This window comes from Hyaloscypha bicolor (genome assembly GCF_002865645.1).
Source record: "Hyaloscypha bicolor E unplaced genomic scaffold K444scaffold_17, whole genome shotgun sequence".
In the NCBI taxonomy this organism is placed as follows: Eukaryota; Fungi; Ascomycota; class Leotiomycetes; order Helotiales; family Hyaloscyphaceae; genus Hyaloscypha; species Hyaloscypha bicolor.
In genome coordinates, this window is record NW_020194519.1 from 1,242,970 (window position 1) to 1,262,472 (window position 19,503).

Sequence of the window (19,503 nt, forward strand, 5' to 3'; positions counted from 1 at the left end):
TATTCCTTAAGTTCCGGGGGTAATATTCTCTATAGCTACTAAAGCTCTATTTCTCCCGGTTATTAATTCTCTAGGCCAGGAATAGCTTCTTTTTTCCGAGCTTTAAGCTCCTTATTAATCTTATAGATAGAGATTCGACTAATAATATTATCTTCTCTTTTGGCTATATAGTTAAATACTATAGAGATAAGAATAGCTAGATCTAATATTTACTCTTTATTAAGGACCTCTTCCTGCTTCTTTGGCTTTTATTTAAGTATTATATCTTAATTAGGCTATAGAAGCTCCTTTTCTATAGTCTTATATAATTCCCTCTAATTAGTCCAGAAGAAGAAAGACTATTCCAGAATAGAAGGTTTCTAGGAATAGTTTATAATAGAATCTTATTAATTAGTATTCTTTTAATACTTCTTATTAGGTTATTTCTCTAGCTATTACTATAAAGTACTAATAATATAACCGAATCATATAGATTTAGGCTTATTCTTTAGCTATATAAGCCTATATTTTCTATAATTAACTAGAATATTAATATATATTACCTATTTCCTACTAAGGATAATATTATAATCTCTAAGATTCAGGATAATTATAGATATATTAATATTTTATCTATTAATTAGAAATAAGACTTTTATATATTTCTTAGCAAACTTAGCTAGCTTTCTATTAAAACCATATATAGTATAAGATAAGGAAAGAGATTATAGTTCTATCCCTAAAAATTACTTTATAAGCTAAGTAAGCTTTATATTAATAAAAGCATAACTATTAGCTCTAGTATTAATAAGGGAAGAAGACTTAATTCCTAATCCATTTATACTAATAATATAGGGTATTATAAGAGTATCTCCTTCTATTAGATAAGTCAAGTTAATCTCTACCAAATCCATACTATAAGCCCCTAAAGTAGAGACTTTCTTTAGGAATACTCGTTTCCCGGTTCTATACTAGAATTAGAGCTCGAATCCTCTAAATACTCTATTTAAATAATATATTCCGGTAGAATAGGAACTAAGCCTGGCTTAATTCTAGAAAGAGCTATCTTGGTTTCCTTACTATATAAAAGCAGATAGTATCTAGTATAGTAGCCAAACTTATTATAGTTATAGTACTTAATAGTTAAGAGATCCTTGGTTTTTATAGGATATTACTTGCACTTATAAGGGAGTATATACTTAATAAGAGCAGTTAATATAGGCTCCTTAGGTTCTTCCTTAGGAGTATACTTCTTAGGAGTATATAGAGATATAATACTAGAAGTAAACTTGGCTAGGATAGCTCCTGCCTTCTTATATTCCTTAGTCTTCTTATATATAGCCTTAATCTACTAATTATTAGTAATATAGTATTAAGTAAAGCAAGTAGTATTAATAGATAAATTATTATAGTATATATATACTAACTTCTAGAGCTTTAGTAAGAGCTTCTTATTTAGTTTATACTTAATATCTTAAAGACTAATACTGCCTTCTATAAATAGTTATAAGAAGAGAGTATAGAACTCCTAAAATACTTGACTAGAGTATATTTAAAGCTTACTAAAGTTACAGCAAGTATTCTATATCTTATTAGGATTAGAGTATAGCTTCTTTAGATAAGAGTAGAACTCTAAGAGCTAATAGTACTAATTCGGACTATCTTTATCTATATAAGAGTTAGTTAGGGCGAGAGTATTACTAGTAAGTCTACTAGAAATATAAATAATCTTGAGATTCTCTAAGAAATATAAATTAGTATTTCCTTATAGCTTATTCTTAATCTAAACTAGCTAGTTATTAAAGATAGTATAATCTCTAGTAAAAAGAGTTAGATCTGGGAGCTTAGTAACTCTAGTATCTCTAAAGAAAGTATAAGATATAGGGGATCCTAGACGGAAATAAGTAGGAGATAGTTCGGAATTCTTTTAAGAGAGATTCGGAGTAGTCGGAGCAGGCGGAGCAGAAGTAGTTAGAGCTACTATAAGCCAATCTATTATAGCTATATAGTATTTGACTTCGTCCTTGAGCTTGGTATTATAGAGCTTAGTATTCTCGAAAATAGCTTTATTATAACTATAGGTATTCTTATACAAAATAGCTCTTTAGATATTCTCCCGGTAGCTCTTTATAATAATATTAATATCTGAGAGTAAGATATTAGGTTTCTTGGCCTATTTATATAACTCTCTAGTAGTAATATAGTTATTAGTCTCTAGAAGCTTCGTAATAAAAGTAGAAAATTCTATTTCTATAGACTCGTTTATAAATTCTCTAGGAATACTAACGGGATATTCGGTTCAGGAAGGGCCGCCGACGGGATGACCTGAACTAGCAGGAGCTTTACCGGAAGCCTTAGCGGAAGTCGATATAGTTCCTGGTTATATAATATCCTGGGAAATCGACCTATTATACTTTTCCTCTACTGTATTCTCCCTAGTAGTCTTATTGCCAGTATATATATAGGGCCTATGAGATTATAGGATAGGGCTTGGGAGTAGCAGTCAGGTTACTAGCCTGTGGGTGCCTATTACTCTAGGACTTGGTTAAAGAGTAGCCTTTATTCGAGGTTCTTCGATTTTTCGGGTTTTCGGAGAGGTTTCTAATATACTACTGGTATATATTTATAAAGGTATAAATACCTAATTCCTCTGAGGGTTCTAAAGCTTTTTGCTTTTATTATTCTGGAGTCTATTGCTCGAGTTTCTGAGGTTCCGTCGTCTTGGTAGTACCTATATTTCTGATGGTTCTGAATTAGTTTATTTGAAATCCTCTACAGGATTAAAGGAAGTAAGCTTTGAATACTGTTACGGGTACGGCATTTAGGGCTTGGAAAGCAAGGTAGAAGGTCCCTTACGAAGACGATTCAAAGCTAAGGAAGGGAAAACTAGAATACAGGAGGCTGTAAGGGAGTATATACACCCCATAGTACACTAGTCCTGAAGGGGCTAGCCTTCTAAATATCTCTAGTATATTCCAAGCATATTTCCCTAGCGAGGCGGCCGCATTACATATGCCTAGGAGGCATCTGGGAATCGTGATATCAAGCTTCTTTTCTAATAAAGTATATATAGAACTATATAATAATTAGAATTCTGGCTCCAGATTTATATAATATTCTATTATATAGTAATTAGATAGTATATTTATAGTTTTAATAGAAAATATTCGAAAAAGATTCTAATACTTTTTAGGAAATATAATTATTTTATTTATAGTAATAATAGTAATCTTTTAGCTATCTATTATAGAATAAGTAATTAATAGAAAATATATATTTTATATTTTATTACTTTAGTAAATTTTCTAGTATTTAGAACTTTAATTTTCTATAATTAAATCTAATATTTCTATATTATTTCCCTAAAGAAAATTAGGGAATTAATCTAATAAAACTATAGGAATCTAAATATTATATTAATATAATTTAGATTAAAATTATATAATATAAAATATATATTAGCCTTTCTTTAATTCTCTAATATATTTTCGGTAATAATTCTAAAAATATAATTTTTATATAAATAGATTTTCTTTTTTCTAATAAAAATAAAGGAATTATTCTTAATATTAATAAAATACCTATATTTAAAGCTAATTTCCTTTTTATATAATTAGCCTCTATTCTCGAATTAACTAATATTTTAATTCTTTATTTATCTTTTCTTATTTTAATAGTAATTTTAATTATTATTCTTATTTTAGAAGCTTTGCTTTTTATAATATAAATAAGTATAATTATTATAGAATATATCTATTTCTCGGCTTCTTTAGATCTAGGTATTTATATAACTTATAATTAGACTTATTATAGTTATAGTAAATCGGCTTTCTTTAATTTAAGTAAATAGTAATATAATAATAATTTTTTTAGTAAATAAAACAAATTATATCTAGTCTTATAAATCCTAATATAAATACTATATTAGATCCTATTATTATATTTTTACTATTCCGGTTTTATAAATCTTATAATAGAAATATACTTTTTTTCTGTTTTTTATTTTTATTTCCTTTCTCTTTTCTTTTATTTCCTTCTTTTTACTATTTTATTAGCTTATTATTATATTTCTATTAAATAGATAAGTTTAAATTATTTTTAATTCTTATAGCTATAGAAATAAGCTTTTCTCTTTCTTATAGAATATTCTTTTAATAATTAATTTCATTCTAAATCTCTTATTTCAAGCTATTAAATAAGTTATTCCGCTTTTATAATAAACCTATATATCCTAAATTATTTAATAGGCTATCTAAATAAAATATAAAACTTTAGATATTCTAGCCTAGCTATTATTTCGTATTTTTAAACTTAATAAAAATATTATTATTATAATTTTCTAGATCTAAAATAGAATTCTTTATAAACTTAATAAAGGTCTTCTAATTCGTAATATTAATATCTACTAATTACTCTTTATATTTCTAGATATTTCTGGCTATATCTTTAAAACAGGAAGTATAATATATAATCTTTATTATATTAGTAATCTAGGTAATCTTATAATTTTTATATTATTTTAATTCTATCTAATAAAAGAAGTTCTAGGCTTCTTTAATACTTTTTTTCTAGTAAATAGATAGTTTTTAGGTTTTTAGAGTCTTTTAAACTAAAAGTATTATTAGAAGTATAACGGGTTCTATACTAAATATTCGAATATTTTTAAAATAATAAATTTAAGCTTCTAGCTTTTTTAAATTCTTTTTCTATTATATTTCTATTTCTAACTTAATAATATAATAGTAAATTACTACTAATTTCTCTATTATTATTATTTTATTAGCTAGTTCTAGAAATATCTAAGTTCTATTTCCTTTTTCTAATTAGGTAATATAAAGAATACTTAACTAGGCACTTCTTTAAATACCTAACTGAATTACCCTAATAATAATAGAAATACTTCTTCTAGTTAATATTTTAGCTATTAATAGTTTTATTTATTAATGGCTTAATTATTTTATAATAAACTATTTCCTAAAAATTAAATTAATTAGAATATAAAATATATAATAATAGAATAATATATAAATAATTAAAATAAATAAGCTATAAAATAATACTTATAAATATAACTAATTCCAAGAATTAATTCTAATAAAAAACTAATTAATACCTTTTTCTAAAGCTAGAAATATCTCTTTATATATTCTTTAGTATTTAACTAAATATATAAAGCCCTTTATTTAACTAGAAAATATAATCTTATATAATTCTAATTATTTATAATTATATATTTAATTTATAAGCTAAAACTAGAAATATAATAAATATATAATAAAACTAAAATAATATTATAAAGCTAATTAATAATAGTCTTTTAATTATATAGCTTAGCTAGATTAAATATATATTATAGATATAATATAAATACTATATAAACTATTAGTTATAAACTAAAATTAGGCTATAAATTAGTCATAAAGAAGTAAACTTACTATAAGCTTCTAGTATAATAGCTAGGTAGTAGAGGATATAAGAAGGGGCGTCGACTATGAGGCTGGTAATAACTAGGGGACTGGAAGGAGCTGAAGATGGTATTAGGGGGGCGGTGGGGGGGGCTAGAGTAGTGGGGTTGGAGGCGGCGATGATAGTAGTAGTAGTAGCATGGCCATTAGCGGTAGTGGTAACGAGGGCAGTGCGAGCTATAGTAGCCGCTAGGGTGTGTGTGGGTGGGTGGCTGTTGATTTTCAAGAATTTAATTTAAATGCGCTTTGTTTACATTCACTTTGTGGACTGTTTACGTATATGCCTTACAATCCAGGTTTGTTTGGTGCACGGTCTAGCCTAAACTTACGCCGGGCGTATGTGTATCCCATCCCTAACTCTACCACTTGATTACTAAGCTCGATATTCCTGTAAAACTGCGAAATCACCATTGAATATCTATTGAATATCTCTATAAATAGAACGGTGGCGTGCGCTAATTACGATGTTCATTTTATATTCAAAAATTGCGAAACCTCTCTAATATTGATACTTTTCCAGACTCCATTTACATGTGTGTCCAGGCTAGATCACTAGGTCTTCTGATCAATCTTCCCCATTCCCTATGAAGTCCCCTCAACTTCCACAACATCCACCGCGTCTTTCCCGCCGACGTCATCATGGAAAATCTCTCCCGTAGCAAGAAGACGTTGTGGCCGAGGCAGTGGAAGCTCACAACTTCCCGGCCGCTGCCACCTAAGGAATTCCACACCCCGCCTTATCATTTCTTGGCGCATCTGTGCCGGCTTCCGCATCATACTGCCTACGAAAGGCACAAGTGGAAACTCTGGCAATGGTGGCCAGTCAATGGCGTCCGGCGCTTGCGTATAGTGGGTAATCCCCTGGTCGACCTTCTTCCTGGTATTGACCCATTCCTTGAGCACCCGCCGATAATCCGACACAGGGCTGTCGAGGCGAACTTCAGCGTGCTGTTCCCACGCATCCATCTCGAGCACTACGGAGGAATCCAACTCATTAGGATGACACTCCTCGCGAAAGTGAAGATCGCGGGTAATAATCTCGTAAAGAGTGAAGACGACAAATTTGACATCATTGCGATCGACGTCATAGCCAAAGGCACCATTGTTCTGCACGTCACCTTCCCAGCCGAGCTTTGCGGACAAGTTGAAGTCAAAGATTTGGAGGTCATCCGTCTCGGGGTTGATCAGCAGGTTCCAAGGGCATATGTCACCGTGAACAATGCCCCATCTGAGGTTGATGTAGTCGACGACCTGTACAATAGTTAACGGTTAGCCAGATATGTAATGTCATCCTCAGGCAAAACAGGCAGTGAACCTCGATGAGTTGTTTCAGATACTTAAGCTTGAAGACTCGGCTCACGTTGTCCAAGACGGTACCTCCCGGGATGAAATTCGTGGTAAAGCCGACGACCTTGTCCTCGCTATCGACGGTGTCGACGACGAGGGAATCGAACTGGACGATGTTGGGGTATTTCGGGATGCGTATGAGGCAGTTTATCTCGTGCCAGAAAACAGCAATGTTGGCCTGGTTCAAGTAGTACTTGAAGGCAACACGTGTTATCTGTCCTGGGAGAGATTCATAGGTCGTGAGATCCGCCTGAACTCCTAGTCGATCAATCTCGGTGAGGTCAGAACGGCGAACCCTTCGTAATCCCCGTGGAAAGTCTGCGACCGAAGGGTAGAAGGGAATCATGGTTCGGTCATCGTCAATGTCAGAAGAACAAGACAACAATTCGCCATCACGCGAAACTTGTATCAAGACGGCATCGGCTGGAAGGTCGTCGACGTGCTCTACGAGGGCCTCAAAAATGAAATCTTCGTCGTCTTCCTCCCATGACGTAGACACGGTGATGGTGCGCCGCTGGTCCCAGTCATAGACAACCCAAAGCGAACCATTGTGGTAAGTCTTACCGCTCGAGGTGAATCGTTGGTCCGGGTGACAATCGTCAAAGTAACCCATGATTTTGGACGAGAGAGAAAAAACCCGACAAGAATGAGCAGAGGGGACAGATGGGGTCTCCAATGAAGAAAGCAATGAATAATAGCGTGACTCGAGCCTGATAAAAGAACAATACGTCTGATCTTAGCAGAAGCGGGGGAAACAGATGTAGCTTGTCCTTAAGCGTGTTTGAAGAGGAACCCTGTCTGTTGGTGCTAAGTTGTGGCCTAGCCAAGCGCCTAGCCGTGGCTACTTTTAGTCGAAACCCAACATCTGTGACGCAAGCCACCTTAATAAGCGCTGGGCTAGGTACTATAGGATGGATGTAGTTGCCTATCCAACATAATGTTCTCCTTCCATTTTCTCTATCTTCATTTGTGACCTTGACGTTCCATTTCCAAACATTTCATTTCATTTTCGAGTGGATATATACACCGATATATGCTTTGCTAGTGAGGTTCGCTGCAAGGCGCATAAATAGGTCCAGATTGGAACATGCTCCGAAAATCAGCCAAGTCGACCGCTTTCTCGACGATTCGCATTACGGCTGCAATTTTTGCATGTTTTTGGCTCTGGTTCATTTACCATCATTATCATCCCTCGTTCATTGGTATTTACTATAATGTCCAACCAGATCAGGGCTTGGACGGCGAATGCGAACCCAAACTTTTCCACGGAATCGATGATATTCTGGTCGTCTTGCGGACGGGCGCCAGTGAGGCACCTGCGAAACTTCTGATACATTTCAACACGACATTGAGATGTGCTCCCCATTTTGCCATCTTCTCCGACATGGAGGAGTACATCGAAGGGCATTATATCCTCAATGCTCTGGATGAAGTTAATCCCGACATCGTCGCGTCCCATCCAGACTTCGACTACTATCGTTTGCTTCTGGAAAAGGGCAGAGCTGGCATTACTTCCGAGGAGGCCGAGCGTTGGTCAGTGGCCGCAAATACAAACGCAGGCCGCGATACTCCGGGTTGGCGATTGGACAAATGGAAATTTCTTCCCATCGCCGAAAAGTCCCTTGCCCACAGACCCGATGCAAAGTGGTACTTTTTCATCGAAGCTGATAGCTACATACTATGGCCTGCTCTTCTAGAGTGGCTTTCGCACTTCGACCATCTGCAACCCCATTATATAGGCGTCCAAATGCAGATTGGCGAGGTCATCTTTGCGTATGGTGGCGGCGGCATTATCTTGTCCAACGTCGCACTTCGAAAAATCGTGAAGCATTGGAGATCCAACCTAAAACAATACGATGAGTACACTGCTGGTCATTGGGCTGGTGATTGCATTCTTGGGAAGGTGGTGGCAGATGCTGGTGTAGGTCTGCTTTGGGCATGGCCAAATCTCTTTGGTGACCAACCTAAGAATATGGATTTCGATTCCCACTTTGGAGGATCCGATAAGAGGCTTTGGTGTTATCATGTGTCATCGTACCATCACGTCTCACCTCCTGATGCCGTCGAATTTAGTGAGTTTGAGCACGGTTGGTATCGACAGGTAAGGCATCATCGTTCACACAAGTAATTCTAGACCAACGGCTAATTCGTTCAGAATGCAACTCTGTTGCGCCATAAGGATGTATTTTACCACTATATTCTACCTCAGCTGCGACCAGAGCGCATAGATTGGAACAATCTCTCAGAGAATGATCAGTGGCCGGCGGAGACATTTCGGAAATGTCGGGATTTGTGCGAGAAACAGCCAGACTGTCTCCAGTTCTCAATATCAGGGCAAATATGCCGAACATCAAGGACATTCACGCTGGGTCATCCTAGTCTAGCACAGACAGGGGAAACAATGTCCTCTGGATGGATCCCGGAGAGAATAGCTTTATATGCCCAGCGCATGGATGCTTCATGCATGGACCAAGATTGGATTGTTCCATTAAGTCAGGGATAATACTAAGTCCATGCTAGGATATCAGGAATAAATGTGGGTTTCTCTCTCCAGGGAGGGATTTGAATCCACGGCTAGCTCAGCTTATACAGTATTCTTCGTCCCGTTTTCAGTGACTCCCTTTCTACTACGGTGGGGAGAGACATACTAATAGTAATTTACGACGGCGAGCAAATATTCCAAAATGATCGGATGTAAGTGTCAAGTCCAAGTCAGGCTCACGCTGTTGCTTCCACGGAATGGTGTATTGTGTTTGTCCAAGGGATGTTGGTTCTGACGGTTCAGTTGATATTGATTGATCTGAGGTTCTAAATTATGTGCCGACAAGCATACCTTCGGGGGCTCGTAAAAGCGATTTGGCCAAGTATTTTACATAGTAAATTTGTATAGGAGGTACTTCAAGCTGGCTGCGCTAGCTAGTTCGGCCCCTGAATTTAGCGAGGAACTCCAATTTTGGTGCTGGCCAAATCGCTTTGCGAACCACTGGTAGTAACTAGTAGAAGGTACGAACGGGCACTTAAAAGTGCGGCAGAAGTCCAAATTGCAGGTTAATTCGTTAGCCATGGCTACTGTACCCAACATAGATCAGGAAGTTAGTAATCAAAGACGGGTTGATATGTCGTAATACTATGTAGGTAGGTGGAGGGGTAGGGTGCTGCGGGACGCTGGCTCCGGGGGACGGATATTTCCAACCCCTGGGTTCTCCTTCATAAACGAGCTCGCCCCTCAGAGTTCTCCTCACTTCTGCTTCGAAAAGAGCGGCTTCCTAACTGTCTACGCATCGCTTGCTCACCTTAATCGCTAATTTGACGGCCTTTTCGGACGAGAGCCCCACCTGGCTCCCTACCCCCACGCGTTGGCTCCCCATCTCCGCCTGTTCTACTGAGGTACACGCAACGTGCAGGCCTAGGAGGCAATCTCATTGCCTTCGATCCCCCTTTTATGGAAAGCATAATCCCATCTGCTATACCATGTGTGATAGAACCCCGGATGTTCAAGAGTCTTACCTCGCGTTCCGAGCCGTCGAGTGATCCGTACAGTGGACAGTCTGCCATTGCTTGACTTTAAAGCGACGGTTTGGTTGAACTAGAGGTTACGTGGTATTTGCAATGAAATGGAGCGAGATATTTGGACTAGGGAGGTTCAACTACCAGCTGGATGTACGATCATGCACTGCTTTGTAAGCTTTCTGCATACACTTCGCATACGTGTTTAAGGCCAGAATGATGGAAGCGCCTCACGCCCCAAGATCGTAATAAATGCACTTCCCCGTCCGGAAGTTATACACAAACGCATTCCGTGAAACCTCCTTATTTTGATTCGCAAGAGTGTTTATCAAATCATGAACCTCTTGTAGATACCTCCTCTCCGCAGTCGGCACCGCATGAGTAACCTGTCTCCAACTGTCCGGATCACTTAATCTTGTTCCTCTTATCAATTCCATAACCTGATCGGTGGTCTCAATAGCGGCAATTGGACCATCTAAAAATTCATGGACAAGCGAGGCAGCTCGAGCCTGTGCTTGTTCAATGATATTCTTGCGATTGGATTTCTTGCTTTTTGTGCCAGCGATGAGGACCCGCACGTCTTGCTCGTGATCAGTAACACCTGGATCGGCTTGGCTGCTGTTGCGTTGGAGTTTGGCGCGGTAATGAGTACCATTCCGTTGATCTCGGTCACGGATCTCGCTCTTCAGCCAAGCGAGAATTTGAGTTGACGGGATATCAGTGTCTGCGACGTCTTTCCGATCCATGCTTTTGACTTTTAGGACTGAATCCTGCTTGATGATCACGACCCACGAATGTTGGTCGTCTCGGTATTTGGACAGGAGATCTTCTGGAGAGTGGGAATCTCTCGCTAATTCGGCGCTGATCTCGTTTCTCCAAAGAGTTTGGACTATGTCAACACCGGTTGTCCGTAGGATTTCTGCGTCGTGGCTGGCAATGAGAACATCGCACTGGTGACAAAATTAGTCAAATTGGCCCCAGTGAGGAATTAATCGTGATCGTTCTTACCCTCTTTGTGCTCCAGATCCCATTTAGTTCGTCCTCCGGCTTCCTTAAGAAACCTTTTCCACTTGCTTTGGGAAGTCGGGCCATCTTTTCCCATGCCAAGTTAAAACCGACAGCATGCCTCTCTTCAGAATTGCTTCCAGTCTTGTGTCGATGTTCCCGAATCAGGGAATCATAGCGCCCACCAGCAGCGAAGACATCTTTGACTTTTCGGTCGAATAGGCATGAAAAGATGACTCCACCCTTGCAGAACTTCTCGTTCAAAGTGCCCAGAGGATTAACATAGATCTTGCTGTGGACATCAAAGAGCTTGGTATATTCAATCACATCTCGTAGATGAGCAATCGCAGAAGAGGCCTTCTCGAAGACGTCGGTACCCTCAAAAAGAGTCTTCAGCTTTGCAAAAGCCTTATTTGGCGTATCTGATCAGTTAGCACCACATTTTGATTCATTTTGCATAAAATAGACATACCACGAAAGTCAAAGCGTTGTAAATCGTCGACACTGGTGGCGGATACTCCAATGAGAGGCGATCGAAGCTCCGCTTTAATCTTCTGCCACGTCCATGAATGGACATTGAGTTTGCTGAGTGTCTCTGCGACAGCATGTCTTATGCTGGGCTCGACCATGCAAAAGTCGAAGATGAGCTTGAGCAGATCGGAGTGATTTATGTGAAAGCACATTTGAGCACTTGCTAGAGACGGGAAGCTGCCAACAATCTCATCCAGAACTTTGATGACTTCAGCTTCTTTCAGCGCCAGGTCTAAGGTATCATTGGAAACAATGTCAAAATCTACCTCGCCAACTGTCTGAGGTTGGCCTCCAGAATCCCGGTCTCGAAAGACGCGACCGAAGGCGAAGGATCTCTGGACCGATGGTTCGTGCTTTGCAATGGCCCTGGCATGCGGGAGTGTAAGGTCATACGGTAGCTGCAGCAGTCCGCCTCTTTCATCTAATAGCTGGACAGCATTCGGGCCATAATGATTCGAGCGAGGAAACAATGTGGTCCTTGGCGTCTCCACAGCACCATGTTGTCGGAAGATGGATGTCAACTTCTGCTTGACAAGACCTTGAAGCAAGAGATCATTGGCGCTATGGTTCAGCGTTCCCATTTCCCACGCAACATCCTTCGCGGGCTTGATTGGCAATGAGAACAGAGCCTTCATCATCTTGTCGTAGTAGGGAGATTTTGAGTCGGTGAGACCAACTAGTGCTTGTCGAATTGTCTCATCTTCCATCAGTACGGGAAGTTTGCCACCTTTCAGAAGCTCAGCACTCGATGGTCGATCTTTTGGGCTATGATTGAGCAAGCTCAGGATAATGTCCGCTTGTACAGGCTTCTCTGAGATCTTGAACTCATGTGGGAAGATGGGCTGCTTTTGTCGCAGTCCTTGGCCCACTGAAGCTCGATCCATACCCATAACTAGAGGTCTGAAACACATCTCAAAGAAGATGATCCCAAGAGAGTACATATCGACCTTGCTGGTGTAAGTTCCGCCAACGGACGATCGAACCTCAGGCGCAACGTAAAACGCTGTTCCAATACTCCTCGTCATTTCTCCACTCATATGAACTGCAGTGGAGGCTGCCTTATCTGCAACCGTGTACTGACCACTGGTCGCCAGGCCGAAATCGCCGATCTTCACGTTCGAAGCGGCGTCAATGAAGATATTTTCGGGTTTCAGATCGCGATGAACGACATTTAGGCCATGAATGTGAGCAAGGCCTTCGAGAATTTGTCGGAACAAGCGCCATATCTCGTCGTTGTCTTTGTACAGCCCTCGTTTGATGACATCTCGTAACGTTTGCTTCTCACAATATTCCATAGAGATGTACAGGATTGTTTTGAAAGGTCGCTGAAAGCGTGAACTGGACCTAGTTCGTTTGAGGACCTGATAGTGTTAGTATTAAGGTTTGGGCCAATTGAGCCTCTTGGGAAATTAAAAGATCTATGGCTTCTAGGTGATCGGACGGGCATGTCTCTGACTTCCTATCAAAAGGAGAGGGCGAGTTTGTAAATCTGCTTACAAGAAGATTATGCCGTTGATTACCACCTCCATTGGGACTTGGTTCGTCTGGGTTAGTCGAAACTTCGTCTTCATCTTCCTCAGACTCTTCCTCATTGTCCGTAGCGTCGTCATAACCAAATTGAATCCGAGGGTAGCCACTAGAAGACATGAAGTCAAGCCCTCCTGTACTAATACCAAACTCGATATTGGGTCCGGTTCCTGGAGACATTTCGCTGACAGAGTCCTCATTCGTTCCCGCTTCTGTGGTAGTGGTATCCTCGTCAGTCTCAGAAACATCATTGACTTCTTCAGTCCAAGTATTGTAATAACCTAATATGACAGCATGTTAGCAAGGTTAAACACCCGATTTTCTAACTCAAGATAAAAGTAACATCGCAGCATTGAAGAACAGACGAGGTATCGAGAGAGAACTTCAGATGGGACGATCGTCTTCAGGAGCCGAGAAACACATGAATTCCGGCTCGACTATTGAAACTAATGAAAATGACATAAACTTACGAACAACCGAAGGATGACTCAATTGAGAGAGGAGGCGAACTTCTTTCAAAACTTCAGTCAGTGAAGCCGAAGACTTTTGTGTGATCTTCTTGATTGCATAAATTTGTCCATCAAGCCGTTTCCGTGCTTTAACCACTTCGCCAAAGCCCCCCTTTCCGAGACGGCCTTCTTCTACGAAGTCTTCTCTGTACCTTGACCTATTGAAAGGGCCTCCGGTATTCATAGAATCATGCCTTTGCCGCCGAGGGGTGGTAGGAAGCAGAGATGAAACTGAGCCAAATCTCGAAGGAGCTTCAGAAGAATCGTCTTCAAGAACGGGTGCATCTGTAGCCAGAAATTCAGATGGACCCAATTCTACAGCTCGAGGCCGCTTCTTGGGATCTGCTTTGAACATCTTGAGTACAATTTCGTTCAGTGAATCAGAAAGCGCAAGAGAGTCCGTCAAGGAGATTGGGGAAGAATACTTCTGAATGACTGTCAGACCAAAAATCATCTGCAGAAACAGAATCCCAAAATCCCAAACATCAGTCTTTTGTGTGTAATTAGGCTGACTTGTGTTTGATGCGATTTCAGGTGGAAGCCAGTAGGCAGACTTCGCGACCGAAATAGTATCAGTTGGCTGTTTCTTCCCACTGAGGTTCTGCAATTTTCTCTGATAGCCTGCATCGGCAAGTTTTGGGCGGACCTCTCCCATCGATTCCCGGACTAGAAGTACATTGCCGGCATGTATATCCTCGTGGACGATTCCCTTCTCGTGGAGAAATTGCAGACCTTCAAGGAGCTCAATCGTCCATGAACGAACTTTCTCGACACCCAAGCTCCCTACTATTTCAAGAAATTCTTGCAGCGACCCCTTTTCGGCATATTCGCTGAGGATGCTCACAGTCCAGCCAGTCTCTGATTCTCCGCTCTCATCAATTGTCTTGTGGACTTTGAAGTCAATGACTTTAAGGATGTTCTGGTGCCGAATGGCCTTCAACGATTTCAACTCGTTCTCGATTAGTTGAATCTGTGTTTTGATTGTGGTCTCTTTGATGGCGGTGCTCAAATCAGTTTGCTTCAAGACAAGAATCGGGACCTCTCCAGCGCCTTGCGGAATAACAGGCCGGACAGTGAAGCATTTTGAAGATGGACCTCGACGAATGCAAACTTTGTTCGATACGACCTCAAAGAGGGAGGGGTTGTTGTTAATATCTAACAAGCTGATCGGTTGTTCGAAGGCGAGGGACTCGTGCGGTCCTTGGCCACTGAGACTCGTATCCATTGATACCAGAGTGATGACTTCTGGAAGGGCACGGCTCTTCCTTTTCGACTCCTTGGCTCGCTCTCTCCGTCGTTTGAGCTCATCTTCTACCAATGAATTTTGCATGCGTTCTTCCTCCAAACTCTCCTGTTGTTTCTTCTTTTCTTCCTCCTCTCTCAGTTTCTCGGCAACTTTGGCCGCAGCTGCTTCATGAGCAGCACGCTCTTCTACCAGACTGGGTAATTCTTTTCCTGCAGCTTTGGCTTGCGCAGCATCTTCCAAGACGTCCAAGCAGGCATTGACGATTTCCATGATCATTGCCTGCTCTTCTACAACCAGCTCCTTGGGTTTTGTCTCCACTATCTTTTGGATCTTATACCGGGTCCCTTCTCGTAAGCTACCATCGTCCTTAATGCTTAATAGTGGTTCTGTCTTTGGGTATGTAGCGGTCAGAGTCACACGAAGGGTCGCGGCTATCTCTTCATCGGAGGACTTGATCCGTATTTCGAAGCATGGCTCTGGTTTCTACATTGCCATTAGAAATTTTCAAGAACGGATACAGAATTCGCGGACCTTCCATGCCCCCAGGCTCGACTCTATCTTGCGAAAGTCTTCACCGTATATTGAGGCAAGGGCAATGAGCTCGTCCTCTTGTATCTCTTCATATTGGGACTTCGATGCCAGCGATTTCGGCACCGCATCATTCGATTTACTTGGTTTCAATTCGGGGAACCCCGAGGAGGTAGTATTGCGTTGTGGTGGTTTCTTTCCCCATGGGTTGGTTGGCGGCATGATTATGTCTTTGGGCCTGAACGGGATGGCGACTCAGAAGATGTCAAGTAGAACACGCAGCCGAAGCTACGTATCTTTCACGCGCTGGGGGTGTACATTTCCGATAAATTATAGGGACCTTGTTATTCAAGTGAAGTGTTCGTGTTGGTGATTCTCAGCCGTTCATTGTTGACTCTTTCCCCGCGAGGCTGCACTAAACCGCTTTGAGAAAGATGAGTTCGGACAACTTGTGACTCCTAAAATTTTGACAAGAATTTTCCTCCCCAAGAGATAGACCCGTCATCTCTCCCACCAGACTTCTGGTGTGAATAGCATCATTCTGGGATACTCCGAGGCTATTTAACCTCACTGCCACCGCCAATGGCTCTCCGATCATCGCCCACAACGGCATTCGCACGCCTCAAGAGACCATCAGCCTCGATGGGCGGGGTCCGCCATTACTCCCCTCCACCTCAGAATGCAATACCAGCGGCCAAGCAGAAGTATGTACCAACCAGTGGCACATATCCTAAAGGCTTCCTTGTCTCGGGAACCCACGTTGGAGTCAAGCCTACAAACAAAAACACACCAGACCTGGCTTTCCTTGCCTCGGAGACACCATGTGCTGCAGCTGCAGTATTTACAAAGAACAAGTTTCAGGCCGCACCTGTGACCGTTAGCAGAGAAATGCTGAAGAGGAGGAATAATAGCGGCATCCGTTCCGTAATTGTCAACTCGGGATGTGCAAATGCGGTGACCGGGAAGGGAGGTATGGAAGATGCAGAGAAGATGGGGGAAGAGGCCGATAAGTGCTTCGATCAAACCAATGATGGAAAGAGAGGAAGCTCAATTGTTATGAGTACTGGGGTAATTGGCCAGAGGTGATTTTCTCCGCTCTCTGTGTATCATTGGCAGCCACTGACTTGTGTCCCAAGGTTACCAATTCGAAAGATTTTACAAGGAATCCCTGCTGCATTTGATGCTCTAGGAAGCTCACACGACCATTGGCTTACTGCAGCGCGAGCAATCTGCACGACTGATACTTTCCCAAAACTTATCTCCCGAACATTTTCCCTGCCTTCCTCTCCATCCATCGAATATAAGATTGCAGGGATGACCAAGGGTGCTGGAATGATCCATCCCAATATGGCCACACTATTAGGAATGATTGCTACCGATGCTGCAATTGCACCAGCACTTCTCCCAACACTTTTGACAAATGCTGTCAACAAATCCTTCAACAGCATCTCCATTGACGGAGACACCTCGACAAACGATACTGTTGCGGTCTTGGCCAATGGTGCTGCTGGAGGAAAAGAAATTACTTCCGAGTCATCTGAAGACTATGCTGTCTTCCAAAAGACCTTGACAGAGTTTTCCACCGATCTTGCCAAACTTGTTGTTAGGGATGGTGAAGGAGCAACAAAATTCGTGACAATTCGTGTGACTGAGGCGCCTTCCGAGGTTGGAGCACGCAAGATCGCTAGCACAATTGCAAGGTCTCCCTTGGTCAAGACGGCATTGTACGGGAAGGACGCCAATTGGGGTCGTATCCTGTGTGCTACTGGTTACTCGCAGATTTCCGAGCCGGGCCAGGCCATCAATGAGGTCCCTGACATTATACCAGAAAAGACAAGCGTCTCTTTCATCCCAAGTGATGGTTCTCCTGAGCTGAAGCTATTGGTGAATGGTGAGCCCGAGACGGTGGATGAGGTGAGAGCAGCTGAGATCTTAGAGCATGAAGACTTGGAGATCCTGGTTAGATTAGGCGGTGGGGAGCAGGAGGCTGTTTACTGGACTTGTGACTACAGGTGAGATTCAAGCTTACTTTTTGAAAATTTAAGACTGACAACCTACTAGTCACGAATATATCACGATTAATGGGGACTATCGAACATAAAAACAACACGAATACCCAAAACTTGGCGTTCAAAATAGATAATCGATACTTTTCGTCTGTTGCTAGGGCTTCTGATCCTTGGCACTCTTTGCTTTTCCTTTCGAACTCCACAAACCTTCCGTCTCTTTTGCCTTTTTATTCACACTTTCCATATCAAAACCCGCTAGCAGTTTGTATGCTCTTCCCACTTCCTCCAACTCCATGCTACCAATCACATCATCAATGTTCTCAAACCCATCTGGAGCTCTCTCATGTGCAAGTTGTAGCACATGGTCAGGTCCATTGGCCCTATTGGCAAAACAAATCTTTGCAGTGGGAGGCAAACGGACTTTTTCATAAGCCGTCAAAGCGGCTGGTATATCTGTCTGGTTCTGGAGAGCCGAAGACAGAGCTACGGCATCAAGGATTGCTTGACTCGCTCCATTTGAGCCAACTGAAGTATGTTAGTTGGGTTCATCCTGCTCATTACAATCGCAACCTACTTGGGTACAGAGGGTGAGCAGCATCACCCAGCAAAGTAAGTCTTCCAAAGCTCCACCGGTCTACTGGCGTCCGATCACACATCGGGAACTCAGATACCTCTTTCGTCTCCTCAATCAGCTCTGGGATACTCAAGAATCCGAACGTCCAGCTTTGGAATTGACTTGCAAAACGTTCCTTTGGCACCACTTTACCCTAATCAGCTTGTGGTGGTGTCAGATCTGGGTCATCCTTGTCTCGCACTCTCAATTCTGCGATCCAGTTTACCAACGATGTCCCCTCCAGTTCCGCTTCTCTCCCCACTGGATAGGCGATGAATTTCTGGTCAGCATGACCAGCCCACACCATTGATCGACCCGTTAAGAAAGGGGGGCGTTTTGACACGCCACGCCAAAGTAGGCGACCAGAGAAATTCGGTGGTCCTTCGTTGGGGTACAGCAGTCGGCGGGCCGTCGAATTGATCCCATCCGCAGCGATCAAAACATCCGTTGTTTTCTTCGGGACCTCAACTGGCACGTTAGGATCCGACCTCCTTGTGAAATTGGCCGTGATACTGGTTTCATTTTGCGCATACGAAGTGAAGACATGATCAGTGTGTACACATCCCTCACCCAAGCGCTCTTTCAGCGCCTTCAGCAACAACTCATGCAGCATGCCCCTATGAATCGAGAACTGCGGCACCAAATAGCCAGCTCCTTCTCCGCGAGGCTCAGAAACGACATAATGGCCGTATCGATTGTAATATCGAAGTTCCGCGGTCTTGATTCCCGTTGCCTCAAGCGCTTCCAACAATCCAAGATTCCGTAGAATAAGCACAGCTGAGGGCTGAAGATTGATTCCCGAGCCAATGGCTTTCAGCTCCCGTGACGCTTCGAAGATGGAGATGTTTTTGAAGCCGTCTGCTTCGAGCTGTAAGGCTAGGACCAAGCCGCCGATTCCACCGCCAATGATGGCTATTGATAATAGGGTATTTATAAAAGGCATTTTCTCTATTGGATCGTATGCAATGGAAAGGAGTTAGGATGGTAATTTGAGTTTTGACGCTGCTTTCGGACAATGTGGGGTAAACTGTAAATTACGTTGTGGGGCACAGCAACTAACAAGCCTGATCGCATAAGTCTCTATTTTAGGGCAATTCGCTAAGAAACCAACCCTATTTTTGACGTATTTATTTTATATTTAGAATTAGTTTTACAGACATTCTATACCTAATCTAGTTTGTTTTATCCGATGACCTCAAGTTTTGTAAGGTTTGAATCTATATTTATCTCGAAATTA

The 19,503-nt window shown here is 41.5% G+C and overlaps 5 protein-coding genes across 5 annotated transcripts; 2 read left to right on the forward strand and 3 right to left on the reverse strand.

Annotated features, from left to right (window-relative positions):
- Positions 1-5,896: 5,896 nt before the first annotated feature.
- Positions 5,897-7,214, reverse strand: K444DRAFT_608537 (uncharacterized protein). Its single transcript, XM_024879403.1, has 2 exons — positions 6,760-7,214; positions 5,897-6,695 (listed from the first exon to the last, which is right to left on the reverse strand). Exons 1-2 carry the CDS (start codon positions 7,135-7,137, stop codon positions 6,027-6,029), a joined length of 1,047 nt encoding a protein of 348 aa, XP_024741760.1. The 5' UTR covers positions 7,138-7,214; the 3' UTR covers positions 5,897-6,026.
- A 544-nt stretch (positions 7,215-7,758) lies between these two features.
- Positions 7,759-9,730, forward strand: K444DRAFT_582376 (glycosyltransferase family 31 protein). Its single transcript, XM_024877792.1, has 2 exons — positions 7,759-8,892; positions 8,947-9,730. The coding sequence occupies exons 1-2, from the start codon at positions 7,879-7,881 to the stop codon at positions 9,292-9,294; spliced, it is 1,362 nt and encodes a 453-aa protein (XP_024741761.1). The 5' UTR covers positions 7,759-7,878; the 3' UTR covers positions 9,295-9,730.
- A 707-nt stretch (positions 9,731-10,437) lies between these two features.
- Positions 10,438-16,002, reverse strand: K444DRAFT_207643 (Serine/threonine-protein kinase). The gene is made up of 6 exons (XM_024871055.1): positions 15,648-16,002; positions 13,832-15,599; positions 13,332-13,642; positions 11,776-13,195; positions 11,307-11,725; positions 10,438-11,248 (listed from the first exon to the last, which is right to left on the reverse strand). Exons 1-6 carry the CDS (start codon positions 15,864-15,866, stop codon positions 10,529-10,531), a joined length of 4,857 nt encoding a protein of 1,618 aa, XP_024741762.1. The 5' UTR covers positions 15,867-16,002; the 3' UTR covers positions 10,438-10,528.
- Positions 16,003-16,286: 284 nt separating this feature from the next.
- K444DRAFT_519727 (Arginine biosynthesis bifunctional protein ArgJ 1 beta chain) lies at positions 16,287-17,745 on the forward strand (the record flags this gene model as incomplete). Its single annotated transcript, XM_024873984.1, has 3 exons — positions 16,287-16,726; positions 16,781-17,656; positions 17,706-17,745. The coding sequence occupies 3 exons, from the start codon at positions 16,287-16,289 to the stop codon at positions 17,743-17,745; spliced, it is 1,356 nt and encodes a 451-aa protein (XP_024741763.1).
- A 62-nt stretch (positions 17,746-17,807) lies between these two features.
- On the reverse strand, positions 17,808-19,209 carry K444DRAFT_650503 (FAD/NAD(P)-binding domain-containing protein; the record flags this gene model as incomplete). Its single annotated transcript, XM_024885638.1, has 3 exons — positions 17,808-18,178; positions 18,228-18,420; positions 18,469-19,209. 3 exons carry the CDS (start codon positions 19,207-19,209, stop codon positions 17,808-17,810), a joined length of 1,305 nt encoding a protein of 434 aa, XP_024741764.1.
- Between the last annotated feature and the right edge of the window lie 294 nt (positions 19,210-19,503).